The following is a 27,901-nucleotide window of genomic DNA, read 5'->3' as shown; positions in this document are numbered from 1 at the left end:
AATAATATTTAATTATCAAATCATACATAATCAAATTAATATAAAGAAAGGCTAATAATTGTGTAGATGTAATCGGTTATATCTTCTAAAATAGTAATAATGGATCATAAAAAAAAACACTGTTCAGAATAAAAAAAATGATATTTGAATATTTTATCTAAACAGAGAAAGAATATAATTATCTTTGTAATAATAATAAATACTATAAAAGAGAAATAAAATATCTATCTAAAATGCTGTAAAAAAATATCTATCTAAAAAATAAAAATAAAAACAAAATGCCATTATCTTCACAAGAAAAGTTATTAAAAAAACTAATAGCAAAATGTTTTATCAAAAAACAAGAAAAGGTAGATAGTACTTAATTATTACTATTTAATTATAAAATAAAAATAACTATCCTAATTTTTTCTCTTTTTATTTATGAGATGAGTAATTGCTAAGAATCAGCCAAGGGAGGGCAGGATCAAATTGGATTCCAATGATTTTCTTCTTCTTTTAATTGATTATCTAAATATATAATTATATATTAAAATTTTGAAGTGAAAAAAACCATCCCCCAAACCACAACGTCAGTCCGCCGCTGCGCACAGGTTAATTTAAACACTTTCAGTAACTATTTTCTGGAATGTAAAACGAAAGGGATACTTTTTAAAGAAAAAAACAAATGAAAGCTATATTTGTAGAAGGGGAAGGTATAAATAACAGTTGCCTACAAGTTCAAATAAAATCCCAATAATCATTACTAGAAAAAGCCTAAGAGTCCTTTTGGTACATAAAATTGGAACTGTAACCAATAATTGTAAATCTAACATGGTTTTTAACCCACATTCATAATCGTACCCATACATTACAATATAAATGCAACTACTAAATTAATAATTATTGATAAAAAACATTTATATAAAATATCATATAAATATCTTTTTATTATTTTATATTTATTAATTATTTAATGAATAAACCACTGTATTTAATAAGTTTTTATATTTAAAATCGAGTATGAATTTTTAATATACTAAGAATAATATATACAGTAGTCATTAAATAATAATATTTAAAAACTTACTGTAGTTTTAATAATTTATTCCAGTCAAACACTTATGTATAACTTATTAAAAAAATAAAATTATCAATAATATTCATTAAATAAACTGTAAGTTTAAAAAGTACTGTATTTCATAAGTTTTAATATTTAAAATTGAGTATAATTTTTTGCACATTGTTAAAAAACATTTATACTATCAACTAAATAAAATTATCCTAAATAAAATCCTTAAATAATTACTAAAATCTTGTCACTTAAAGTATGTTGTCGTTATGAATTTGATTATTGATTATGAAAAAATATTTATTAAAAGAGGTTAACCCTTGAATGAACTGAGTATTTCTACAAAATTAGTCATTGAATAATTAATACTATTAATAAGGAAAATATCATTAAATTTACCATTCATAATTAATTTTTGTCATTAATAATAGTTAATTCCATTAAATTTTATTTTATTTTTTTAAAAAAAAAGTGTGCGACAGAGGTAGTGTGATAATGTCCCTAACATTTCTCTTGATAGCAAAGTTGGGTTTGACGACGGATCCAAAGCCATTAATTGTGTGTGCCCATCACCAAACCCCATTTCCATTAATCTAATTCAATTGTGTTTTACTACCAAATCTCCGTTGCTTCCTTACTCTCCAGCGCCTACTCATATCACAGATCATGGATAATTCATAGTACTACTATTTCGTACAAGTATTCACGAACCATTCCATTCCAATTTCCATTCAGCAGCAACCAAATCACCATCTTCTTTTGCATCATTAGTTTTTTAGTTAGATTACCCTCTTCCGTTTCACCTTCCTTTCATGCTTACGTCACCACCACTCACTCTTTTTCTACCCTAAACCATTGAATCGATCTAAATCTCTCCCAAATCGCAAACCCCTTTTGCTCAATTCAGTCAATTCTCTCCCTAAGTTCCGCTGTCGGCGTCTAGGTGGGTAAAAGTTGTTGTTTTGTCTTCTGGGTATGGCTGATCCTGCTGTTTTGATGTTTTCTTCTCGTTGTCGTAATTCGTGTGCTGTCTGGTTCGCTTTCTGATGTTTTGAAATCGGGAATGCTTCTTTTTTGTTTTGGTTTGGTTTTTCAGGTTTTGGAGCATACGACAAAAAGATGGGTGAGGGAGAACGTTTCCAGCTTGGGACGGTGGGCGCGTTGACTCTTTCTGTGGTCTCATCTGTGTCCATTGTGATTTGCAATAAGGCGCTGATGAGTTCACTGCATTTCATTTTCGGTAACTTAAACTTCCCCCTTTGGATCGTTGCAAGTTTATACTATTCTTTTTGCTTTCTAATTTTGCCACCCATTTGTATTTTGTGTCTTTCATTTCTTCCTTTGCTAACCTATTAGTTTTTTGTTCTATTAGTTTCTTGTGTGATTTCATTCGTGCTTATTAGAATTGAAGGTTTTTAACCCTCCTCTCTCTCTCTTGCATCTTTTGTTAGAACTTCGAAGTTGCTCCATTGTACCTGCTGGTACTCCTTGTGCTGTATTGTGCTTGTGATCTAGGCTATGTACTCACCTAGGGTGTTTTATTTGGGTGGAGGTTTTGGAATGAAAATTACGTTATACTTGCTTGTTTTGACATAAGCATGAGAAGGTGGAAATTAATATGTGTTTCATTTTTGCTCTTGGTTAACAATCATTTTCCTCCAACTGAACTGCTCGTGGCTTTAGTAAAACTAGAAGTGTTAGTTGGAGATTGCATTTGTTAAATGTTACAATTTTTTATTTGCCTTTATGTTTGGAATTTAGTTTCCTAGATACTGTTCGTGGGAATGTGATGGGATCTGTTGGATTGTTGGTGTCCCTTCTTTTTCTAAATAAAATATTGCCTCTTTGGAAGTATCATTTGTTGTCTTATTCGCTAGGCATTACTAAGTTAAGGATTTTGTTTTCTTTACTGCTTTTTCTAAATCAATCCAGCTGCCAAGTAATGTGAATCAGATGTAAGTTGCCTCATAAAAAAATGTACTTATTGATTTATTTTTTTGGAAGTGCCTAAACATTAGTCATCTCTTAGCATTATGTGGTTTTTAATTACCTATTTTCAGTTCTATTCATCGAGAAGGTAAATTTATCTCCTCTAAAATGTGGTGTCTGATGATGGTTTGGGTTATTTCCATGATATATGCAAATTTGAGCTTTCATGTTTACATTTTAATGTACTGTCTGAGATTTACAAGTTTTTGAAACTTGTGCTTTTTGATATGCAGCTACAACTTTGACCAGCTGGCATCTGCTTGTCACATTTTGTTCCCTTCATGTGGCGCTCAAAATGAGATTCTTTGAGCACAAACCTTTTGAGCAGAAAGCTGTAATTGGATTTGGGATTTTAAATGGGATCTCAATTGGACTTTTAAATTTGAGCCTGGGTTTCAATTCTGTTGGCTTCTATCAAGTATGTTTATTATGGTTCTGTTTTTCTCACGTGTTCATTTGATTATTGTTGACTCTGAACATCTCTATGATATTCCTTTTCAGATGACTAAGCTGGCAATCATTCCTTGTACTGTATTGTTGGAGACCATATTTCTTGGGAAGAGATTCAGGTTCCATTTAGCTTCTTATGAATACTATGATTTTTTTAATGTTCGGGTGTTGATATATACTTGAAATGATAATTATGTAACGGTCACTTTTTGTTTTTTTCTTCTTATCTGTTGTATCTCTCTCTCTCTCTCTCTCTCTCACTTGCTCATTGTTTTAACCTGAAGTATGATTGTAACTAATTGTTATGCTTTTTTTACTGTCTGAGCATAGCTTCCTTTAGTAGTTTTTCCTTAAATAAAATTAATTATTTTCTTTTCATTGTTATTGCAGTAAGAGAATTCAATTTGCCCTCAGTATCCTCCTTTTGGGTGTCGGGATTGCTACTGTCACAGATTTGCAGCTCAATGCTCTGGGCTCTTTCTTATCTTTTCTCGCAGTGATTACAACTTGTGTTGCTCAGATTGTATCCTTTTAAAATAATTTCCAATTGCATTAACACCTAAGTTTTGTGATAGATTGACTAGAAACATATATAGTGGGGACTTAATTTTGAACCTGTTCCACTGTGGCATATATTATATGTGCAATATTTGTTAACCATATACAATGCTTTTTTAAAATATTATGCTGGTGATAGAACTAAAATGTTGTGTTTGCCCTTGGCACTTGAAGAAACAATTATCTTCTGCTCCAAGGGACATGAGCTGGTGATAGAACTAATCATACTCATAACTTCATATTATTTTAGGTTTTCTTGTTTAAATTGTGCAAGGCTTTACATGCAGAGCCTCATTTTGGCCTGGAATCCCTCTTTCTGTCTTTGCTTGCCTTTGGACAAGTCCATTTTCTTTATCTAGAGACTGTCATTTATGTTATTTGAACATAATTTGGAGAAAATATAACTTTTTATTGCACTTGAAAACTTTACAAAGGTGGCTGTCTGCTTTTTTCATTCCTGGGCTATCATTTTTTATCTGGGCGTCTTGTCCTTAATTAGTGGTTTTTAGATGACAAATACTATCCAGAAGAAGTACAAGGTTTCTTCCACCCAGCTTCTGTATCAATCATGTCCATATCAAGCAGCAACCCTGTTAATTTCTGGCCCATATCTGGATAAACTTTTGACCAACCAAAATGTATTTGGTTTCAATTATACGACACAAGTGACGGTAAGAGTTAAATAGTCTTCCCAAGTCCCAAATTATTATTATTATTATTAATGCGTTCTCAATTGTTTCTTTCTGCATTGCAGGTTTTCATAATTCTTTCCTGCCTTATCTCTATCTCGGTCAATTTCAGTACGTTCCTTGTTATTGGAAAGACATCTCCAGTCACCTATCAGGTTCTTGGACACCTGAAGACATGCCTTGTATTGGCATTTGGTTATATACTTCTCCGAGACCCGTTTAGCTGGAGAAACATACTGGGTATTTTGATAGCCATGATTGGGATGATACTATATTCTTACTATTGCACTCTTGAGAATCAGCAAAAAACTGTCGAAGCTGCATCGCAATCATCCCAGGTTTGTTTTAACCACGGCCAACTTTGGGTGTCTCTAGTTTTTTGCATTGTCACAATCATTTACTTGAAGTACATTCTGTCACCCTGTTTCTTTTTAATGTTTCCAGGCAAGAGAAGATGAATCTGATCCTCTGATGAATGTGGAAAATGGAAGTGCAGTTGTGAGTTCTAATGTCGGACAAAGACAAATGTCTCCTGTATGGAGCAAGAGCAAAGACTAGTATGTTTAATGGGTTTTGTCTTAGCATTGTCAAGAACGGTTTTATAGTCCTTATAGAGGGTTAACACCCGTAATCCATATGGAATTAGAAAGTGGAAGTGCTGCCAAACGCATATCCTAGCCATTTTTCTTAATAGCTTTAGTTTAATATTTTTATCAATCTTTTGCCGACCAACAATATTAGGGAGGGGAACAAGCACATGGTCATGTCGTAATTCTATTGGCCAACAATGTCTTATAGTAACATACATTTCCTGGTGATGTTTTTATATCATAATACTTATTATGATTTTATATAGATATTCAAACCTTTTCTTGGCTTGAATAACATATAAACACCTACCGGTTATTCTTTTTCTCCCTTATTTTCTCAGTTTTTCCTCTGTTTGTATTCCTATGACCTATACTAATAGTAGTAATTTGTTCAAGTCTTTATTTTTTTTAGAAAGTGAACTTAAACGAAGCATGAGGACCACATTATATTGCTGTATGATATAAAAAAGTATTATGATATAGAACCTTGATGAAAGCTCATCAAATCTCTTTTAAGCTGAAAAATTCTTGGTCTATTTTGCTGTTGTAAAATACTGATTCGATGTCATAGAACCTGATGAAGGCTCATCAAATATCTTATAAGCTGAAAGTTCTGGGTCCAATTTGTTGTTGGAATCTCTCTGAGATTTCTCCAGATTGCAGCAGTAGATTGGGTTCTTGAGAAAAGCTTGGGCTTATTTTTATGTTTTAGGCCTAACTCTAGGGATTTTCTTCCTGCATTCAACATTTTTTCGAATACACCCAATAATAAGAGGAAAAAATAAAAAATATCCTTACATATAACCCAAATGAATTGATAATCTGTATCAATTCGTAAGCCTCATACAGATGATCCATAGCCGGCTTACATATTACGGATTATCAATCTATAAACCTTTTACGAATTACACTCTAACTAAGTGAGTTAATAGGTTAATTATGTTAAAAAATAATCAACGTTGATATATATATCATTAAAATTTCTAATGTATATTTAATACACACATAAGTTTAGATAATAAATTTTGTAACAATTAATTTTGATCTAACAATATTTTTTTACATATATAAATTTTAAATATAAGTTTAGATATAGATTTAATAAAAATTTATATATGTAAAAAAAATACATTATCAAATTAAAATTAATTGGTATAAAATTTATTATGTAAACTAAGATGTGTATTAAATATATATTACAAATTTTAGTGTTATATATATAATCATTAATTATTTTTTAACATAATTAGTTTATTAGCTCAATTAGGTAGAGCATCGTGCTAATAACACAAAAATTCATAAAATATATTTTTAACAATTTATATGAAATCATATGAATTGACAATCGTCATGGCTCATTCAGATTATGGATTAATATTAAGGAAGAAGTGAAAAATGATAAAGTTTAATTTTAAAAAAAATATATAAAATTGTTGGGTACATGAAGAATAACCACAACCTCTATTGGGCCTAACCATACCTTTATAAAGAGTATACAATGCAATAAGCTGTTATTGTTATTTTATTAATTATTTTAAGTAAATAAAATGAATAATATAAATCCTAATTAATTTATTTTAATAATTTTATTAATTATTGAATAAAAAGTGTTATATATTTTTTAGAGAAGTAGTAGATATATCTACTTTTCATTTAATAATTTATTATTCAACTATAATTATTATGAAAATGATGTTTGAGGAAGATTTAATAAATTCGTAAAAAAAGGAAGATAAAATAAAATTATTTTAAAATATTTGTCGTTATATGTAATAATTAGCGATTAATAGACACTAACGAGTTAGCTAATTCGCTTTTTTATTGTAAGAGTATTTTTAAATCAAAGTTGCATTTTTCAATCAGATATAAATGGGGCAAAACTTGATAACAATAGAAGTTTTTCTAAGGGGGTACCACCATAACAGAACTTTCACCTTGAAATTGGTTTTTGTTGAAGTTGATTGTAAAGACATACCAGACCACCCTGATCATTGAAAGTATTAAGATTAATTAATTACTAATTATATTATTTACCTGCTTAACTCGTGTTTCCTGAATAAAATAATAATAGACGCAGCGGAATAAGGCTCACAGTGATACTCACTGGTTCAAGTAACAATCTTCCACATAGACTGCGCTCTATAATACACTCTATTTTTCAATCACTGTATGATTAAAATGTAAACTAAGTTTATTTAATTTTAAAAAGAAATAGTTTTGATTAGTAAGCAGTGGACAGTGGTTGATTATTCTGTGGTACATACTTTAATTTTTCACATCGAGTTACTTTCTTTAACATCTATTAAAATTAAATTGATTAATATTTATTTATAGACAGAAACAAAATTATCATTATTATTTATTTTATGTATAGTGTGGTACTTTGCAGTAAAATATTTCATTTATAAATCCACTCAGCTCCAGTCTTCTATCATCATCGAATCCACTCCAGCGTTGTTGCATTGTAGAAGGCGATGGCCGCGCGAGCTCTGTTGACCAGAAAAACCCTAGCCACCGTGCTCCGCAACGACGCGAAGCCCATAATCGGAGTTGGCATAACCGCAGCGGCTACTCATTCACGCGGGTTGCACGTGTACACGCTACCCGATCTGGATTACGACTATGGCGCACTGGAGCCAGCCATCAGCGGCGACATCATGCAGCTGCACCACCAGAAGCACCACCAGACTTACATCACCAACTACAACAAGGCCCTCGAGCAGCTCCAAGACGCCATCGCCAAGAAAGATTCCTCCGCCGTCGTTAAGCTCCAGGGCGCCATCAAGTTCAACGGCGGAGGTTCGATTCCCTTTTTCTTTTTCTTTTTTCGATTTTGTTTCTTTTTTTTAAAGGTTTATTAGATGATAAATTACGGCGGCTGAAAATTGATCGATTCGTGAATAATTAATTGTCAATTGGTTTAGGTTGTTGTGGATTAGAAGTTAGTTGACCTTTGTTGATATAATAAATGAGATAAAATAGAAGCTAGGGATTGGAGATTTGCTTTATACATTGCTGTCATGCTGGTAATAATTACTGAAAGTAATATATTGAATTGTATGTTAGGCGCTGATGCACGGTTACTTTTTTTTTTTTTATTGGCAAAAGGTTAGTTGTTACTTGTTAAAATGTTAGTTTTGTTAGCAGGAGAGATTGAACCCATGCGACCTTCCCCTCTTCTCATTCTCCCTTAACCATCCAACCCACCTTATATCTCGGTTACTTAGAATTGTCAACAAATTCGTGTTGTATCCAGACTTGAATGAACTTAAATTTTAAAGTGGACAGCTATCCGTATTGTACCCAATACCAGTACTTGTGTGTGTGTCAAATTTTTCCACAGTAGGATGGATTGGTTGATGCGAATGAACAGTGGGATGGATTGTTATAGTGTAATCTGGAAGTTTTTATATAGTCTTGTTTGAATAAACTTCTTTATAAACATTTATAGAAGGAAAATATAAAAGTAAAATGATTTGAGCTTCTTCCATAAGTTAATTATGCTCTTAACTTTTGTGGAAGTTCTCTCTCTCTCATCTAACTTCTCCAAAAGTTTAGGTACATAAGTTGATTTTGACTTATGGGAGAAACCCAACTCATTCTGGCCCTGTTTGGATAAGTTTTTCCATTAGCATTTATAGGAGAAGCTTCTCCCGTAAGCTGATTATGCATAAGCTGAGTTTAGCTTATGGGAGAAGTTTATTTCATTTTACCTTCTTATTTTCTTTTCTTGGAAGTAGTTATGAAAAAACTTATCCAAACAGGGCCTTTACCTTCTTATTTTCTCTCTCTTTTAAGTGCTTATGGAGAAGTTTATCCAAGCAGGACCTTCATCGTTTTTTTTTCTTTTCATATTTACCCCTTGTGAGAAATGATGCCTGGTTTTAAAATGAATCAAACAAACTTTTTACTGATGAAGCAAGGATATATTTTCCATGATTTTTAAAATTGCTTAATTTAGTTCATGTACAACCAATAATGTTTATTGCAGGTCATGTCAACCATTCTATTTTCTGGAAAAATCTAGCTCCTGTTCGTGTAAGTTTTTTACCTTGATCTTGTTTTATGAGAAGTCTCTTGTCTTTGGCGGTTCTTTTACCTAGTTCTTCACCCATGTGCAGGAAGGAGGTGGTGAACCACCCAAGGGTTCACTGGGATGGGCTATTGACACACATTTTGGTTCTTTTGAAGCATTAATACAAAAAGTTAACGCAGAAGGTGCTGCACTACAGGGGTCTGGATGGGTGGTGAGTTGTGCAAATTCTAAGTTTCCTAGCATATCTTCTATCCTTGCATATCATTAGAGCTTAATGTCTTGGGCGTTATTTGAAATGCACTTTTTCTTTTTACCTAATTTGTACTGCTTTGCCAGTGGCTTGGTCTGGACAAAGAGTTGAAGAGGCTTGTAGTTGAAACCACTGCCAACCAGGTAAACTACCTGTTCCACCTTCCATTGCCCCTCCCCCGTTTCCATATGATGCCAGGAGGCTACATAGATCAGCAATAGCATATTAAAAAAAATGTTAGTAAATGAAAGTAGTCTCTTTGTTTTGGTTTGGCCTCCATTTCTGGCTTTATGTATTTCTGTTGTATATTGTCTCACTATTCAAGATCCTTTTACGGTATATTGCCATTATGAGTAGTCTATATTCCTTATGTTAAATCAATGAGATTCAACAATCAAGTATGTATTGCTTCTCAGGCTTTTTTAGTTAATTCAATTGACATTTCAAAGTAGGTTATGCTCTAAACAGTGCTTTATTATTGTAATATCGCTCTGTAAACTGGGTTTGACTTTTGGGCTTCTTAGTTTATTTATAGGTATAAATACATATTTAGTCCCTACAGGTTTGCTCACCTTTTTAGTTTGGCTGCTATGCTTTTTTCTTATTTGGAATTGGGTCCTTTATTAAATTTAGTGTCAAGTCCTAACCTAGCACCATAAATTCTTATATCTCGTTAAGAACATTTTGCCTGCTGGGCAAAATGTATTGTATGCATATCAAACTATTTGTGCCTGTGTACACCAACGGTATTTATTTTCCTGCCACCATTTTGTTTTTTGGGGTCTCTTCTTTATGTTCATTTTCTCTCAATCTAATTGCTAAGACAGAGCAATCTCTCAAGTTCTCATCTTTTTTTACATCAAGTCTAACCACAGGAGGACCTGTTGCCACCTGCCACCTGCCACCTGCCACATAGCTAATTAGTTTTTCTCTGCTTCATCTCTCTGAACTATTGATTCACTCTGTCTTTATGTCTTCCATTTTATGCTTTTATGATCTGGCTCTTCAGCCACTACACTCACTTTATAGGTCTAGACCCAACCACCAAAACACCAAGAGACCTCAGGTGAACCTTTTCTCTCTAACTTTGTTTAATCTCTACCCTCTGAATCCATTGCAAGCTTATAGTGGAATGACACAGAAGCTATTTGGTCCGTGTTCCTTTTCTTCTAGATCTGGTAAGAGAAGTTTTAGTGATGTTGGTTCAGTTTTAATGAAGTTATAGTGGTTAATGATTACAGGGAGTTGATTACAAATTTATAAACTTACCAGGACTCAATTCCATTTTTTTTAATAAATAAAGTGTAGGGACCCATTTAAAATTAGTGAGATTGTTGGAATGTGGAGGACTTCTACAAATGTTAATGGTGTTCTTGATATAGAAATATTGCTATATAATGGAAACTGGAGAGAAGAGAAGGAACTTCTTAAAGTTTTTCATCTTTTCTCAATCCTCATGCTCATTTTTTTGAGCTTTAGTGAATCATGTTTATGCTTTGTTATTTTTCAGATATAATTTTGAACGTTTTATTTGCAGGACCCACTGGTTACTAAGGGACCAAATTTGGTTCCATTGATTGGTATTGATGTTTGGGAGCATGCGTACTACTTACAGGTAAAATTTTTAACTTGGTGATCCATTAGTGTCAGTGTGGTTTTGAAAATAAATTTGTCTCATGTCATTACTTACATCATATGTTGAAACTCATCGTGCTATTATTTGGCAATAAGAAAGAAAGGGAACACACAACACAATTTCTTAGATTCGTAGATGCACATCTGTTGTCAAAATAATTTTTGATGTAATGCTTGTTTTTCTTATTGCAGTACAAGAATGTTAGACCAGACTATCTTAAGAACATTTGGAAAGTTATTAATTGGAAATATGCCAGTGAAGTGTATGAGAAAGAGAGCTCTTAGTCTGAAGGAGCTACTTGATATAGCAATTGAGATGACAGATTTGCAGCACGGTAAGAGATGTGGAATAAAATGATATGATGTAATAGATAGCACTATTTTATGTAGTTGTACTGAAGAACCTCGAGCATATTATATGGCTGCATTTCTTGTACCAAGTTGGTCATGTCTTATGGATTTTTTGATGCCCTGTTAAGATACTATACCTTTCCAGTGATGTATATCTTTTGCTTCTAGAGTGTGATCCTTTTACTCGAATAAGTTGTAGAATTCTGAAGTTCAAGCCCAATATAGCATCATTTTGGATGAAGTCGGAGTTGTTATCGCATATTTACTCGGGACTATTTATGGGGAAAATTATTTTTAAAAGAAATCTTTAGAACCTAGAATATAGAATAATTAGTTTTTCAAAAATAAATTAATCCAAATTTAGGACAACAAACTATTTAGTGTGTTTGGTTTCTTGTTAGATTCTTCAAAATCATGTTGACATACCAATTAACGGAAATGTAGGTCAATTTATACTTGGTTCCACGTTAAGGTAACTTTAGGTAGTTTTTGTTTTAGATAAAAAAAGAAGTTATATTCTATATATTAAAAATAGTTGCAAAAATAAGAACGAATCTGTATTCTATAAAGAGGATAAAGTTTTAAAATAAAAGATCCTTAACCTTGGACATGATAGAGATATGATTGGACAGTCAAAGAGGAAGGGGACCAAACAATAAAAATTAGAAATCAAACTATCAGGTTAAAATTACCTTAGTCCGAACCAAATTTAATTAATTGGAACTTAGACTGTGTTGTGAAACAGACAGTAAAATGCTCTACATATTTTACAATAAAATAGTTTATAATGATTATCATGATATTAATCATAATTAACTACATTTAAAATTTTAAAGTGATTTTGACACTTTAGAATCCAGTATTAGTATTATTAATAATAATTTACTATAGTCATATTACATTACAAAATAATATATTATATTATATAGGAAAATTTTATTTAAAGTAAAAATTTATTATATATTTAGTTACTAAAATTTATATTATTATATATTTATATAACCTTCTTGTAATATAATTATATCATATCCAATATATTTATATTATATAGAAAAATGTATATATTTATTAATATTATTTTCTTGATAATATTTGTAATATGAATATAAAAAATATATGTAATATTAAAATTTTCATTTAATTTATAACTTTATTAATTATAAAAAAAATAATAGCAGCACAAAAATAAATATTTACATTCCTCCATTCTTTTTTTTTTTTTTTTTGGGGAAAGAAATAGGGAAAGGGGAGAGTGTATATAGCAAATGGCGACGTCAACTTATGCATTGGGCTAATCGAGTGAGCCTGGCCCTAGTAAAAACTGTTTTGAAATCGGGTTTTGGTCGCTATTAAAACGAAGGTCTTCAGAATTCAGAAACCCTAGATAGAGAGTTTCGTTCGTCACCATGGTAGAAGATCTATCGCCATTGTTCCTTCGTTTTTTTTCTTTTTTCACAAACTTCTTCTTCTTCATCATCTCATATCTTCTTGTTGTTTTTGTCTGCAGACTTTTAAGCGCAGGAATGGAGGTCGCAACAAACACGGCCGTGGCCACGTCAAGTTCATTCGATGCTCCAACTGCGGCAAATGCTGTCCTAAGGTTCGTTCTTATTTCACTTTCTTAAACGTTCAAATTTTTTTTTCTGCGGCAATTCAATTAATTTTTTTTTGCGATTTGTAAAAAAATAAAATAATAATAACAGGACAAGGCTATCAAGAGGTTTCTGGTGAGGAACATTGTTGAACAGGCTGCAGTCAGAGATGTTCAGGAGGCTTGTGTCTATGAACGTAATTTTCTTCTTCTTTACCTTTCTTTTTTCTGTTTTTTTGTTGCAGGAGAATTCCACGTCCTATTTATTTTGTTTTTTGAATTTGTTAATTTGTAGAATACACGCTTCCGAAGCTTTATGTGAAGATGCAGTATTGTGTTTCCTGTGCTATCCACTCTCATGTTGTGAGGGTTCGATCCCGCACTGATAGGAGAAAGCGTGAGCCTCCACAGCGATTTATCAGACGCAGGGTATATTTATTGGATTCAATCTTATTATCTGAATCTTTCACTTCTATATTTTTATATTTTTTTTGTACACATGAATCTTAAAAAAAATCAAAATCAAAGGAGACAACTTGGTTTTTGTGTACAGGTGAGTCCCCTTTGTGCCATTACTTTGATATTGATGCCCACGAAACATTTTTTGTAATGAAACACTGTCTTGCCTTTGTTGTTCCTTGATGGAGGAGTTGAGTCTCTTATCCCCCACTAAATGATGACCATTCACCGTTGATATTGGAGTAAACAATCAATTTCATCCTTGAACTATTACCCTCTCTCATAAGTGGTTCTTTAAGTAAAAATCACTATCTAATTGGTCCTAGAAAAGCATTAGAAACCATGTTAAGTAGTCCTCAAATATTATAAACCCCCCCTACATATTGGTTCCTGAACTTTACTAAAATACATTTTTAAGGTCTAGAAGTTGGATATTTAATATTTTAGGCCCTCATGGATTACTCGAATAATTTTATTACTCAAGGGGCTACTAAGCGAAGGTAATACTTGGGGGATGAAATTTGTGGTTTATTCTTGATATAGTGGATGGAAAGATCTGAGATTGGAATTTAACGTATTAAAATCGTGCCTTTTTCTATTCTTACAATTGAGTTGTATGATTCGGAATTCTATACAAACTTGTATTTGCTTTTGCTATCTTGATGAAAAATTGATATTTCAATCAGTTGGTTAATGGTTAAAGAAAGATAGAAAAGTTATTGTTCCTTTTGAATGTACTAAGGGAATTCATTTAACATTTTAGTTTGAATTAGGAGATTGCTATATTTGTGGGGATAGACTCTGATTATCTGCATATAAAATTGTTTTATGTAACACCTGCTCTTGTTTGATGAGTTTATTGATCTCTTTGCCAGGATGATGCACCAAGGCCTGGTCAGCCTGGTCAAGCCCCACGTCCTGCTGGAGTAGGAGCTCCTGCCCGAACTTAAAAAACAAATTCCAAAGTTTTTTGGGGCTTGTTGGTTCAGTTTTATGTTACAAACTTATACTCCATTTGCTGTTTATTTTTTAAATTTCAGTTTTGTGTAGGGATATTATATTTTCTTCTAGTTGTTTGCTTTAGTCCTCGGAGAAAATTTTCTATTATTATTTGATGGTTTTGAGGAGAATGAAACCTGATATATTATTGATATATTTTAGCGTTTTGAAGTACCTCAGTTGTGCCATACTCATTACTCAGTTTGTTTGTGGTGGTAGTAAGTTTTGATTTTTGCTTTCTAACGCGACTTTCAAAATAAAGTCTGCTATGTTAAAATAGAATGTAATTGGTTTATTTTAATCTATTTTGAAACACTTTTACCTCAACAAAATGCAAATTGCAAAGAATTGGTTGTTTTATAGTAGGTAATCTGATATTACTTGATGGTTCTATTGAATCAAAATGTGATTAGATTTTGTTTTCTGAGCTTAATGTGAACCTAAACTAATACTAGGGACAACTAGGAAATGATGCTACGGCGTCTTATAAAGTTTCAAAAGTTGATGGTTACTTCACGTTAAGATCTCACGTTGATTGGTAATACAACCAAAATACTCCTTATAAGAATTGGACAATCCTCCTGGCCTAGTACACTTTTAGTAACTACGTAATATAATTTACGGCTTAGTACACTTCTAGTAACTACGTAATATAATTTGCCGGTGACATGATTTTTGTAGCCATTCTTCTGTCGTGACTCCCTTCTCACCAGATTATAATGTCCTGTCTCACAAGTAACAATCCTCTTCTGCTCTCCTTACCTACACAAGAACTGCAAACAACTTTAGACAGGCCCCAAGCAAGCATTGGGATATCCAACAATGCAGAGTAACAAAAACCTTTCTTCGTTGCCTTGAGCCAACATCATGATGCCAATGTGTGTAAGAATGTAAGATCAAATAAGCTACCTAATAAATGTTAAATGACCTAAAAAGACGTGTTTATTTATATTTAACCTTTTGTTTCTAAGAACTTATCATATTAAAAAAAGTTAGTCTATTTTTATTTAATTGGGTGTGTGAGTGATAAAATAGGCAAGAAGGTTTTTCAAATAGAAAAAGTGTGAAAAAAGAATTTTAAATTAATTAGTGACCCAAAAACAAGGATTAAAACAAAATAACAAGGACTCAATATTTTTTTTCTGTTTTTATTAGAGATTCAATGCAATCAACTCAGTTATACCTGGTTGGTCCCTCCTTGCTCATTTACCAGTGTTTCTCATGAACTCAGTGTCCTAATCCTTTTTGTGACCAAACCGACCACACTGGAAACATATAACATGCAAACCCTTATATCCAAGGTACAAAGAATAACCTCATACCACTATAAGTCACCAAAGGTTTATCTAGATCCAATTCAATGCAAATCTGAGCAATTTGCTACGAGACTGAATGGAAGCCAAAAATCAATTTTCATAAAATTTCCAAGGGTCATACTAATCCCTCTTTATAAAGCTCAATAAGTAGCCTTTGAATTCAAATTTATATTGCAACCCTTCTTGATTCCTTTGCATTCATAAAAAAGAGGATGCCAACGTTGAACTACCTACAATGAGGTAGTGGTCTGTCACCATTTAAGGCTTTTTTAACAATCCAAATTTGTAATCCTCCTGACTTCTAAACACTTGGAAATATTTGCCTTGCATATCAATAGTTTGGATTTTTCCATTCTTGCTCAACTCATTGAAAGTTTAGACTCCACCACATAGAAACTAACCTTTTTCAAACCTCTATACCAACACCCAACTCCTCTTTCTTAACCTTTTTTGTACTCTGATTAAGAGTCTTCCTCTTGACTAGAAAGCACTTAACTTGTGTCCTCCTTCTCAAAAACCCTAGTAAATCTCATCATTTCTCATAATTGTTAGTTCCAATCGAATAAGTAAAACAAATTAATTACCATAAGAATTCTTTGTATGTATTTTTGGTCATAACTCTCCAGTTCATCAGGAAAAAGAGACTTTGACTAATCTGGAATTCAATTGCGAGATTAGTAAAGTATAGACAAGAATTATTTCCGCTAAGGATTGAACTCATAGTATTTGAACGATTTAATCTTAATTTTAGCACATTAATCATTTGTATCAAATCACTTGGTTGGATTCTTTGTATTTATAAGTTTGAATGTTTTTATTCTTATATTAGAAAATAATGATGATCCTTAAAAATTTATATTTATATATTTTATTAAATTATTTCTTTCTAAAATATTGTCCGTGTTTGTGATATGACATATACAATTTAAAGAGTACATGATCAACAATCAAATAATTTTTATATAGAAACTAAAATATAATGTTAATTAATATAGAGATTAACATTTATATTGATTTTATATAGGGACTAAAACATAATGTTAATTCATATAAGGATTAAAACATGACTCATTTTAGAAACTCATTTCATGTTAGATTTCTAATGCACATCTCAACATCTATTTAACATTAATCTAACAAGGATGAAAAATATAATGTTAGTTTTGTAAAAGAGACCAAAAGTTAAGATTTTATATATAGACTACATTTGGATTGATGGTATTGGGCAGGATGGAGGGAGAGGGAGTGAAAAAAGAAATTATTCAATTGTTTGGTTTGTAAAAATTAAGATAAAACATGAAGGAAGAGGATAGGCATGATTCATTCTATTTCATTGTTTAACTATATTTTTCTTGTCTCAATTTCAAGTGCACCTAACATGATGAAATGACTATGACATTCTTACTAATTTTACCCTAAACACAAGCCTCTTTAGAGTGACACCTCCCATTTTTTTCTGGTGCATTCTTTCTTTGTGTGCCTTAGTTCGTTGATCCATCTTCACTAGTTTGCTTCTTTGCCTCATTAATCTTCCTATTGCAAGTTAAGTGCCTTACTTCTTCCTTTGGTTTGATTTTTCGTGTGGCAATTGCAATTTGCTTAATTTTTGTTGGAGTAACTTTCGGGATTGACTTCTAATTTGGCACATCAATTCTTGAGTTGTGTGTATGCATTTTGGAACATGGGTTTTTGGGCTTCAACTTCTCAGTGTTTTTGCATTTTGGAGGACATGGATTGTGTTGAACGTATAAACCTACTTAAGTATTGAACTATTGATGATTATTGTTGTCTCATGTATTACCATAAAAAAATCAGAAATATCAACCATCAGAAGGTGGTCAAAGAATGATTTTTTTTTAAAATTCAGTTTTAAATATATAATAAGAGTTGTTGTCAAATATATCTTGTCAGTGTAAATATTGAAGTTTAAATACCTTTTTTTTACAAGCAAGTTTAAATGCTTACTCTAATAGATTTTTAAAAATAATTTTAATTAAGAATGAAATTAAACTGAAGTTTTTTCTTTCAAAATATTATCGAAGAAATTTATCAAAAAAAAAAATTGTTACAAAACTGTCAATTTTTCTGTAAGCATTTTTTTGGTTGTAAAATATATATATTTTTAAATTATTATCTTACAAAATGCAATTTCTTTGATTTTTTAAAATTAAGAATATAAAATAAATAAAACATAAAAATATTTTAAAGTAAAGATAATATAGAAATTACATAATTATAACTTATTTCGTTATGTCCTTTTTGAAAATGATTCCATTACAAAATATCCAAAAAATAAATAACATTTTTCCATTACAATCTATTCCATATCACCTCATTATGTCCAGTGACTCCATTCTATTTTGTTTCATTATTTATTACTAATAGATATAGTGTTCTTCTCCAACTACCCAAAATAAAAACTAGCCTATAAAAATCCAAAAGATTTATTTAACTTATTTTGTACAAGTTCATCGGATCACAAAGATGTCATTTGTCCCTAAGAGTAATGATAAGTAATTTCAATCAAAGCAAAACAAAGTTGGTTAACATCCCTACCAATTGCTTTTTCCAATGAAGTTTGAGACTATACAATCTATTTTCACCCTAGTTTTCTTTCACATCTAAAAAGGAAAAGGAAAAAAGCATTTAACTATTATTTCAAGTTACTAGATGGGAAGATGAAACCATCGAGAACAAAGCAACACACTAGAACTCTGTGTCCTTAATATCATACAAAATATCAAAAGTTAACATTGTCAAAGGTCAATCCATCTTCTCATTCCTCTCGAGAGATTCCTTTTTACCCTACAATGCCACCTTTGGAACTACCAGCTTAGTTTCCTGGGATGATGAAACACCAGAAATTTCTTTCTCACCCTTTGTTGACATACTTTGTTCTGCCAGTGATTGTGAAAGCTTATGAGTTCCAAACTCAACATTTTTCAATTTAGACTCTTTAGAGGATGATGAAATTTTCTCATACTTAGTTGGCTGATTAGACTTTGATGGAACAATCTTGTGACTGCGTTGAAGAGGGGGAAAATCTTTCTTTGAGAGATCAAAAGACTTTGAATTATCATCCATGCGTGGCTCAGAACAAACCTTTGGAAGAAGAGGAAAATCTTCCTTTACAAGCTCAAACGACCACGGATTACTATGCTTGTCTGTCTTAGAAAGAACCTTTGCCAGCAGAGCAGGCTCTTTGGCATGTGTTTCATTTGAGGGCTCATAGAACCTTGAGTTACCACCATCCTTGTTTGTCTCAGAATGAACATTTGCAAATGGAGCTGACTCCTGTGCTTGTGTTGGCGATGTAGCCTTGCGAATGCCTAGAATAAGGGGGAAGTCTTCATTTGAAAGCTCAAACGGTTTTGAATTATCATTCATGTTTGTCTCAAAATGAACCTCCTCCGCTTCTTTCCTTTTGGGACATGATTTGAGCAATGCATTGTGCTTTGCAGAAGGAAATCTCCTTGGCCTGTTCACCTTTGCACGTATATCCCAGTAGCAATTATAATTCTGCAAGATGCAACCATTTTCAGGATGACACAGTGTGTTATCACAATATAAGTAAATAGATAAAGTTTGATAAGAAAGACAATATACCAAGTCAGGTATATATGTGCCTGTTCCTCGTGATCTTCCTCCTTCTTCAAAGTTGTAAGTTGGATGAAAAAGTGTTTGTCCTGGGATATATCCATTGTAAACGCTTTGATAATACATACTCCAGTTTTGTTGTGTTGATAATGCAAGGAGATCACCTTCACTCCAATTTTGTTGTGTAGATAGTGCAAGGATATCGTCCTGAGAAGGTGATGATGGAGAATTGGAATGTATAGTTGTTGTTGGCATGGCATAATTAGGATATTGTTGAGCATATTGTGAGCCACCATAGTAACTATCACAATCTCCATCGAGGACAGACTTTTCATATCTTCCAGTACCAAATGGAGAAACAGGAACATCTACATCTGCCCTTTCTCCTTTCCCATTCCTTTGCAAAGTGTCGAAGAAAAACTTCTCCAGTGCCTCACCCATGTTTTCTCCTGCGAGCGTGAAGATCTGCTTAAACTTTTTAGCACCGTAGGAAAGAGCAAATCTTATTCGATGAAAACTGGCTGCAGGTAAGTAAAAAGGTAAGTATATAAGTGGAAGAGAACTGCACATTTTAAAAAGTAACCATTACAAGTTTGAAATAATGTCATGAAACATCACAATTTCTAATTATTTTAGCATCATATATAAAACTTGAAAGTAAGACTAGGATTGAGTATATATATATATTGATATTTGAGTAAGCCTTGATGCATTTTTTTCACCCGTATATGTTAAGTTGCAGTGAACTTGTAGATGTTCTTAACCATGCATAAACATCTTCCCCACTATAAAAACTTTTCCATTGGGTAAGACTAGGATCTACATAAATTTCTCAAGTCCTTTGATCATTACGAAGTATGAAAGCTATAAGGCAATTAAAGTACACAAAATATTCACCATAATCCATTTATGCTTTAGTGGGCAAAATTACCTTCGTTGACACTGCGACCAAGGTTGTTATCATTTCTTAGAGGATCCAAGATGTTTATGTGCTTAACGGGAAATGTATTGGTCGTAGTCTCGGATGACTTTGCTTTGGAAGAGAAAATATCCCTGTAGTTTATGAGAAACTCTTTATGGAGCAAGAATTCATCCTGATCACATTCTGGTCTATCTGTGATGAGCAAGTTGGGATACATCAAGGACTGAAGATTGAAAACACATCCAATAGCTTATGCATTGCAAAATAACACTTACCAACAATTTCAGGAAGGGATGATAAGGCTTTTGGACCCCATATACTCATATAATTATGCTCCCAATCAAATGTGCCGTAGTAGTCAAAAAATATGTATAGAACCTGCTAGTAAATAGCGATACATTGCTTTAATTCTTCAAGTTGATTTAAATACAAATGTTGAAAGGGTGCAACAAATAATATTGATGGAAGACTTGACTCACCTCTAAAGGATCACGCACTGATGCATGAAAACGATTGATAATATATAAGACTAATACTTCTGTTGCGTATGTTGATAACAAGCCATGCTGTGAACCAAGAAGTCGACTATCGTAGCAACACCATGCCTTGATTAAGATAATACTGCGTTTGAAAATATGGTTCTTTCCAGCAAGTTGGTCAACCTAAAAATTTGTTGTTGATTAAAAAAAATTAGCAAAGCCTGAATAGAAAAATTGATTTCAATAATAAATAGATAAATTATAGGGGAAGAGAGAGAATTGACAACAAACATTTATCAAGAAAATGGAAAGTGGCTAAATGAATAATTAACTTAAACATTGAGGCCACTAAAAAGCAAGTTGACTGAATCGAGACAATTTTTTTTGTTCTTCTCTTCACAATCATTCACATTATTTTTGGCTTTGCAGGACCCTAGAAACATAGCTAAATAAGGGGAAGCAAAGCATATACATATATAAAAACATAATAGGAAAATGAGTCTAAAATGTCAGCATGACATTTGAAACACAAAAAAGAGCAATATATATATATATATTATAAATGACAGTTCTAACACTTCATATACCCACAATCGCAACTAAGACTAACAACATAAAAGATACATTTAACTATCAATTTTAAGCATACATAAATTGTGCAAACATAAAGTACCACGAGTGATATTTAAGCTTATAGAAATAAAAACACACACAAATATTAATTAAATCAAATACCTGCTCCAAAAAGCATAGAGTACAAAGTCCAGTCATCTGATTGAAAGTAATGTCAATTGGTATATTTTTCACTGTGCATTTCACAACCTGAACCTGCAATCCATCATCCAAAAGTAAAAAGGAGGTCTAATGAGAGATATTCTTTGCCAAAAAAACATTAAGCACTACTTTCTAATCAGTTAAAATAGAGAATATAATAATCAAAAGATAATTATAACAGTTAAAATAGAGAATTTTGTTTATGAACCTGTGCACGTATATGTTCTATGTCTTTTACTTGGTATATAAGGTCATTTGCACATTCAAGTATAGTGCATATTTCTTTTGCCAAATTCTCCTCTTCGTCTTCATGATTAATAACCGTCAAGTCGATATCTCCATCAGGAAGATAAGTTTTTAGTGGAAAAGAACCGAATGGAAAAACCTGACGTAGATCCACAAAGGTAAAACATTCATTTATATTGATTATAAGACCTGCAAGTGATAAACTGGTTTTCCATGGCATGATTTTTTTTTTATGTTTTTTAGACATCTAAATATAAAAGTGGAAAAAGATGGATTTGATAGGCGAAGGTGTCAGCATGCACATATAAGGTATGATCGAAGTACACAAGAGTTACCAACATGATTATAAAATCACGTTAAGACAGTAAAATAAATAATAAAATCACATTCGAGTTCTAACAGCTCTTAAAAGGAAAGTATCATAAGAAAAAAGGAAAAAAAAATTTACCAATCATTTCTAAACAAAAATAAATAAAAATTTATAGCATACATAAAAATGGATCTAATTATATATATATATATCCTTTAAAGTAACAAACGCTACAAGAACACCCGACTAACAATGAGGGCAAGAAAACAAGTTCATTAAACAAATAAAATACCATATGTAGTAAACCAACTCCAGCAATAAAAAATTGCAAACATAATTATTAGATCAAAATATTCTAACCTTTGTATCATAGTAATCTCCAATCAGCTTTTGAACATAATTAAGAACATTCTTTCTATTCATCTCAGATAATACATTTGGTTGAATTGTCCATAGTATCTCTTGTATCCTCTCTTCGGTCATCCGCCATAATTCTTCATCAATTGATAACAGTTGTCTAGGTAATGAGGATAATAACAAATTTTCTCGTTTACTATCCATAGTTGCAGATATTATAACTTAAACATCTGCAAGCAAAAAACACCTAGAAAACAACACAAACATGATATCTTAGTGTTAACTTCATTCACACATGTAAATAATCAAAACAGACCATAACACTAATATCTTTTTAAGTACAAGAGAACAACATTCGTGAAAACAGAAAAAATAGGAAAATTCCATTTAGGTGAACCTAGGATTAAAGATGGGACATCAATGTCCAGTTATATTTAAAATAAATGAGCCAATATTGCAGGGTAATAATTGTTAACTGAAGAAATATCTAGCTTTAGCTTCCTTGCCTAATTTTCAAACCATTTGTATATAAACTACTGCTTTAGAGGCACTTTAATATTTACTGGATTCTGTTGTATAGAAAATCTAAACCAATAGACTTCAGGAACTTCAAAGCTGGCCATGCAAATCTATCAAATCAGTAGTTCATAAACATTTGAGTTTAGTATATCATAAGCAACAATAACAACAACAAAGCTTCATCCCATTAGGTAAGTTTGGTCGCATGATCAAACTAGATGTTACAACATATCTCAATTCACAAACCTACACCACAGACATCAAGATTCACACAAAAAATTGAATTCAACACTGAGATTCCAAGGAAGGCTAGAAAAAATTAACGCCACAAATAATGAAAATTCAACAATTCAATCACACAAATAACAAGGACAAAACAGGTACATTCAGCAACTATGGACAAAAAAACCAATGACTCAAAAAAAGAGTACTTTGTTGGGGGTGACAGAATTTCTCCCACAAAGTTCCGGGAAAGAAAAATTTACAACACAAACTCCAGAAAGTTTCTAGCTTTTGCTTCACAATGCAACTGGGTTGCAAGCTCTGAGCCTCAATGTCTAAACTCAGACCAATTAAAGCACTAAGGAAACTGCTAACTCTTTTGTGCAAGGAAGCATGAACTCTGTTCCTTGTATACACAAAAAAGAACTATTAAATAAAGAAAATAAAACCACCTAGTCTTCGAAAACCACATCTTGGACTTGGACTATATCAGTTATTGACCCACTTTGGATTATTTATCAGGGTATTCAATTTTTCCATCACTTCTCTTAAAGCCACTTAGACAGTTACATAATATTTTCCCGTCGCAATGTTATTTACTCTCTCTAATGCTGTTCAAACCCTTTCGTCACCCTGCACTTATTTTCCACATAACTCCTCTTCTAAATTTAAGTGTGTTAGTTCTAAAGTTCCCGTCTTTGCGCAGAAACCCCGCGAGAGCAGTTACTACATTGAAAGGGGTTTGGAGTTTTGCGCCGGTGACGCGTTTTTCCGGCAAGAGAGCGCAACCGGCAGAGACCTCGGCGTTTTGGCAGCTTCTCTGCACAAGAAAGAGAATGGGAGGTTGCGTGTTCTCGACGCGTTGTGTGGGTGCGGAATTCGGTCGCTACGGTACTTGGCGGAGGCCGAGGCGGATTTTGTGGCGGCGAATGATGGGAACGAGGACTATGGAAGCACCATTGTGGAGAATTTGATGCGGGTTTCGGCGGAAGAGGAAGGGAGATGGGTGGTTACTCATTTGGAAGCTAATAGGGTTATGATGGATTATTATTTGCAGAAGAGTTTCTTTGATTTTATTGATGTTGATTCTTTTGGGAGTGATTCCTCTTTCTTGAGGTCTGCCATTTGTACTTTGAAATTGGGTGGCTTGCTCTATGTTACTTCCACTGATGGCTTCTCATCTGGTGGCCACCGTCCTCATCAGTAAGATTTTTTAATTTTTTTTACTTCTTATCTGTTTTATGTTTATGTATTTGTGTTGTTTGATGTGAGATTCCTAGTTCAATGTAGTGCATGATTGGATTCAGTTGGATTAGAATCATGTTGAAATATCAATTATCGTGATTTTTGGTAAATGTTCATGTGTTTGTTTTCAAGTTGAGGAATTGATTCTGAGTTTAGAATTGAATGAGTTAAACAACTTTAATAGCTTTTTAGATTGAAAATTTTATACTGAGTTGTATTACTAAGTTGCTTTCAAAATAAAAATATTCAAATATAAATCACATTAGTTTAAAGTTAATTTTAACCAAAATCATTAAAATTTATCTATGCTTGGGTGGTGGGATACTTGGGATGCTGATGAATTTGATGTTGTTTTGTGCCGTGTCTCACAGTTGTGGTGTATGGTTAATAGGTGATTGCATAATGTTCCATTGCAATGGATTTGGGGTCCCCATTTGCTGGTTGGTTTAACTTTATACTTTTATGTAGTTCTTTAGCTGCATATGGAGCTTATGTGCGCCCTATGCCGTATTCGAATGAGATTGGTTTGCGAATGCTCATAGGTGGGGTTGCCAGGGAGGCTGCATTGTTGGGGTATCATATCACTCCCTTGTTTTCATACTATGCTTTTCATGGACCTGTTTTTCGAGTCTTGCTCAGATTGAATCGTGGGAAGATTCATGACAGTAGGTAATGTATCTTACTGTTGGTATTACATCCTGTTGGTTTTCATTTTCTTTTTTAGTGATTGTTCTTGATTAATGGCTATGTTGTTACTCTTGTATTGATTACTTTTATAACTATTGTAGGCATTATGGTTATATTGGCTACTGCCACCAGTGTGGAAATTCCCATGAATTTTCTTGGGATCGACTTGGCCAGATCAGTTGCTCCTGCAGTACGCCTAAGGTTTGTACATATTTGTTTGAGACTTCATCATTGTGGTTTGTTCTTATTTGTGAGTTTAACTTGTGTTGTTAAGGAATATTGCTAGACAATCCTTCTCGGATTAATATGATATTTTATGCATCTCTATTTTTTTAATCTTAAACTGCTATTTAAACAGTTACTGCATAAGAAATAACCAGTTCCAAGTATAATTGTTGCTTCTCCCTTCTAAATCTTCCTTTACTTAGTAATTGTAACAAAGATGTAAAAAACCACCCTTTAGGATTCATCACGCTTGTTTTTTCTTTGTCATTTGTTTTAACTTTTAATGAATGATGACATTTGGAACTTGAACGAAGAAAACCTTAAAAGCATTATTTATTGTGTGGTTTAATTTCCCGGAGATCAAATTACAGAAAAATGTTAATGAATGCATAAATTACTTTCCATTTCATTTATTTTTCAGGTTTCAAACTCCCTTGTGGTCTCAGGACCTCTTTGGACAGGACCTCTTCATGATGCTGCATATCTTACGAACATGTTAAATCTGGCCAAGCAGTGGAAATGGATAGTTGATGACGGTAAAGACAGCCTCGAAAAGCTTATAAAACTGATGGTGGATGAAAGTGACCCCAAGTTGCCATTTGGGTATATCAAGTTGGATGAGGTGCTTCTTTTTTAAATGACTTCTTTATTGCATTGTAAAATAATGTTAGTTACTCTGGTTAGAAGAATGGCTTATGGTGGGCTTTTTGTATAATTTATCCACAGATGGCAAGCCGTGCAAAAATCAATTCTCCACCTTTGAAGGCCTTGATGAGCGCCATGCACCAGGTACTCTTCAAAATATCTTTAATACGGTAAAAGAATAAGTCATAATTGTGTACTTTATTGATTATATATATTTGGAAGATCTTTGTTAGGAACAAATATAACTTAGATCTTTTGCAAAATTGCATTGATCAATGATGTCTGGATCATCTTTTCACTTATATGTCATTAGTTCAAACATGAAAAATTAAACTCCTATGTTATGCCATGAAATCATTTATGGTATAACATTCAGTTGTTCACATGACATGGCACAACACCTCTTGCTCAAAATTTTACAAATTTACTAAAGCTGATTCAACTTCCTGATGCATGGTGTACAGTACCAAAATAAAAAACTAAAGGCGTTGTCTTTTATTCTGTATCATGTTAATAATTGTCAGTTTGATTAGATGAAATAATGGGCTATAGATTGTTCATGTTGATTCCAGATAAAGCTTTAGAAAAAATCAGACATTTACTTAGCTTCTATGTTTCCATATTGCAGAAGGGTTATGCTGCCAGCAGGTCTCACATAGAAACAAATGCAATTAAGACAAATTGCCCCATGACAGAATGCATTAAGATTGCCAAAGAACTATTGCAGTTGCAGGTTTCTGCCGCTTAATGATTTCAGGGCTAAATGTCTCTAGCTGTAAAAACGACGCACGCATAGTACAGTCACAACAAACTATGCTTGGTTAATGCTTATTAGGAGTTAGAAGCAAAGGTCATAGCTAAATTTTGTATCTGTAACCTAATAAGGAACTATGGATATGACCTTATAGTTATTTGATAATATTAAAGCTGTTTGTATTGGATTGGTTTTTGATTTTATTTTTATTTTTATTTTTTTAGAAAATATTAAATAAGAAATAAGATATATAATAAATATAACAAAAAATCATTTAAAATATTAAATATTTCATTTATATGTCACTATATAATTAATAATAGTGTATTTACCCATCTTAACTCTAATAAGTAATAAAAAAAAATCTTTTAACTAAATGTATTTTTTTATAAGTTATATGATAATTTTACAAGTATATAAAAAATAAAAATATGCATGATATTATAAATTTATGAATAAATACATTACATTTATACAAGTTCATTTTGGATTGGATTGATCCTTTAAATTCAAATCCAAAATCCAATCCGATCCAATAAAAAATATTGTTTTTTTATTTGTTTGATTTTCGATTTATTTGATTATCAGTTTTTGAATCGATTTTTTCGAATTACATTGGTTTATGAACATCCCTAATTGTGTGTGGAGGCCTTGTTCATATGTGGTTATTATGGTGCCCCCTCCCAAACAAATGAACAGTCTATATGTATGTATTTGGAGTTAATGTGTTCTGCCTTTGCAGCAAGCACTGATGGCATTGTATACATCAAATTGCCATTCTGGATTTCTTGTTTGTTTGCAGAGCTCCAAGAGAATTAAAAAAATGCGTGCTGCAGTAGGTATGTAGGATCTCAATTTTTTTAGAAGAAAAAAAATATTGAATTTTTGTTCCATAGCAGGATGCTAAGACCGTGGAGGGGAAGTAGTAGTAATTGAATCATGATTGAGGTAGAAA

General features: G+C 32.3%; 5 protein-coding genes across 6 annotated transcripts; 4 read left to right on the top strand and 1 right to left on the bottom strand.

Moving 5' to 3' along the window:
* Positions 1 to 1,563: 1,563 nt before the first annotated feature.
* Positions 1,564 to 5,658, top strand: LOC114415704 (UDP-xylose transporter 2-like). 2 transcript variants are annotated; one of them, XM_028380524.1, is made up of 8 exons: positions 1,564 to 1,994; positions 2,148 to 2,291; positions 3,274 to 3,458; positions 3,542 to 3,609; positions 3,881 to 4,013; positions 4,558 to 4,719; positions 4,803 to 5,075; positions 5,182 to 5,658. In XM_028380524.1, the coding sequence occupies exons 2-8, from the start codon at positions 2,171 to 2,173 to the stop codon at positions 5,293 to 5,295; spliced, it is 1,056 nt and encodes a 351-aa protein (XP_028236325.1). In that variant the 5' UTR covers positions 1,564 to 1,994; positions 2,148 to 2,170; the 3' UTR covers positions 5,296 to 5,658. The 2 variants fall into 2 exon arrangements, with proteins under 2 accessions (XP_028236325.1, XP_028236326.1); XM_028380525.1 differs by having other exon boundaries at positions 1,564 to 2,024.
* A 2,082-nt stretch (positions 5,659 to 7,740) lies between these two features.
* On the top strand, positions 7,741 to 11,840 carry LOC114415703 (superoxide dismutase [Mn], mitochondrial). Its single transcript, XM_028380522.1, has 6 exons — positions 7,741 to 8,126; positions 9,319 to 9,365; positions 9,449 to 9,574; positions 9,700 to 9,756; positions 11,151 to 11,228; positions 11,441 to 11,840. The coding sequence occupies exons 1-6, from the start codon at positions 7,802 to 7,804 to the stop codon at positions 11,531 to 11,533; spliced, it is 726 nt and encodes a 241-aa protein (XP_028236323.1). The 5' UTR covers positions 7,741 to 7,801; the 3' UTR covers positions 11,534 to 11,840.
* A 1,038-nt stretch (positions 11,841 to 12,878) lies between these two features.
* LOC114415702 (40S ribosomal protein S26-1) lies at positions 12,879 to 14,824 on the top strand. The gene is made up of 5 exons (XM_028380521.1): positions 12,879 to 13,008; positions 13,107 to 13,199; positions 13,303 to 13,387; positions 13,486 to 13,619; positions 14,525 to 14,824. Exons 1-5 carry the CDS (start codon positions 13,006 to 13,008, stop codon positions 14,597 to 14,599), a joined length of 390 nt encoding a protein of 129 aa, XP_028236322.1. The 5' UTR covers positions 12,879 to 13,005; the 3' UTR covers positions 14,600 to 14,824.
* A 3,607-nt stretch (positions 14,825 to 18,431) lies between these two features.
* LOC114415699 lies at positions 18,432 to 23,759 on the bottom strand. The gene is made up of 9 exons (XM_028380519.1): positions 23,600 to 23,759; positions 22,653 to 22,896; positions 21,945 to 22,121; positions 21,698 to 21,790; positions 20,963 to 21,145; positions 20,759 to 20,861; positions 20,493 to 20,675; positions 19,571 to 20,082; positions 18,432 to 19,483 (listed from the first exon to the last, which is right to left on the bottom strand). The coding sequence occupies exons 2-9, from the start codon at positions 22,851 to 22,853 to the stop codon at positions 18,770 to 18,772; spliced, it is 2,166 nt and encodes a 721-aa protein (XP_028236320.1). The 5' UTR covers positions 22,854 to 22,896; positions 23,600 to 23,759; the 3' UTR covers positions 18,432 to 18,769.
* Positions 23,760 to 23,888: 129 nt separating this feature from the next.
* Positions 23,889 to 27,149, top strand: LOC114415701 (tRNA (guanine(26)-N(2)/guanine(27)-N(2))-dimethyltransferase). Its single transcript, XM_028380520.1, has 6 exons — positions 23,889 to 24,593; positions 25,104 to 25,304; positions 25,424 to 25,523; positions 25,969 to 26,169; positions 26,274 to 26,336; positions 26,821 to 27,149. The coding sequence occupies exons 1-6, from the start codon at positions 23,980 to 23,982 to the stop codon at positions 26,938 to 26,940; spliced, it is 1,299 nt and encodes a 432-aa protein (XP_028236321.1). The 5' UTR covers positions 23,889 to 23,979; the 3' UTR covers positions 26,941 to 27,149.
* Positions 27,150 to 27,901: the final 752 nt, after the last annotated feature.

The sequence above is a fragment of the Glycine soja genome, chromosome 6, assembly GCF_004193775.1.
Source record: "Glycine soja cultivar W05 chromosome 6, ASM419377v2, whole genome shotgun sequence".
Taxonomy (NCBI): Eukaryota; Viridiplantae; Streptophyta; class Magnoliopsida; order Fabales; family Fabaceae; genus Glycine; species Glycine soja.
Note: the sequence above shows the minus strand (reverse complement) of the source record. Positions and strands in the feature narration are given on the sequence as shown.

Bases quoted from the DNA above. Each gene is read 5' to 3' on its own strand.
- LOC114415704 (XM_028380524.1), top strand. From the start codon at position 2,171: ATGGGTGAGGGAGAACGTTTCCAGCTTGGGACGGTGGGCGCGTTGACT. The intron at 2,292-3,273 runs GTAACTTAAACT...TTTGATATGCAG, and splicing joins TTCACTGCATTTCATTTTCG to CTACAACTTTGACCAGCTGG. The intron at 4,014-4,557 runs GTATCCTTTTAA...AGTGGTTTTTAG, and splicing joins CAACTTGTGTTGCTCAGATT to ATGACAAATACTATCCAGAA.
- LOC114415703 (XM_028380522.1), top strand. From the start codon at position 7,802: ATGGCCGCGCGAGCTCTGTTGACCAGAAAAACCCTAGCCACCGTGCTC. The intron at 8,127-9,318 runs GTTCGATTCCCT...TGTTTATTGCAG, and splicing joins CATCAAGTTCAACGGCGGAG to GTCATGTCAACCATTCTATT. The intron at 11,229-11,440 runs GTAAAATTTTTA...TTCTTATTGCAG, and splicing joins AGCATGCGTACTACTTACAG to TACAAGAATGTTAGACCAGA.
- LOC114415702 (XM_028380521.1), top strand. The intron at 13,200-13,302 runs GTTCGTTCTTAT...TAATAATAACAG, and splicing joins GCGGCAAATGCTGTCCTAAG to GACAAGGCTATCAAGAGGTT. The intron at 13,388-13,485 runs GTAATTTTCTTC...GTTAATTTGTAG, and splicing joins GGAGGCTTGTGTCTATGAAC to AATACACGCTTCCGAAGCTT.
- LOC114415699 (XM_028380519.1), bottom strand. From the start codon at position 22,853: ATGGATAGTAAACGAGAAAATTTGTTATTATCCTCATTACCTAGACAA. The intron at 22,122-22,652 runs GTTAGAATATTT...GATCTACGTCAG, and splicing joins GAGATTACTATGATACAAAG to GTTTTTCCATTCGGTTCTTT. The intron at 19,484-19,570 runs GTATATTGTCTT...TGCATCTTGCAG, and splicing joins GCACATATATACCTGACTTG to AATTATAATTGCTACTGGGA.
- LOC114415701 (XM_028380520.1), top strand. From the start codon at position 23,980: ATGTTATTTACTCTCTCTAATGCTGTTCAAACCCTTTCGTCACCCTGC. The intron at 25,524-25,968 runs GTTTGTACATAT...TTTATTTTTCAG, and splicing joins GCTCCTGCAGTACGCCTAAG to GTTTCAAACTCCCTTGTGGT. The intron at 26,170-26,273 runs GTGCTTCTTTTT...ATTTATCCACAG, and splicing joins GGTATATCAAGTTGGATGAG to ATGGCAAGCCGTGCAAAAAT.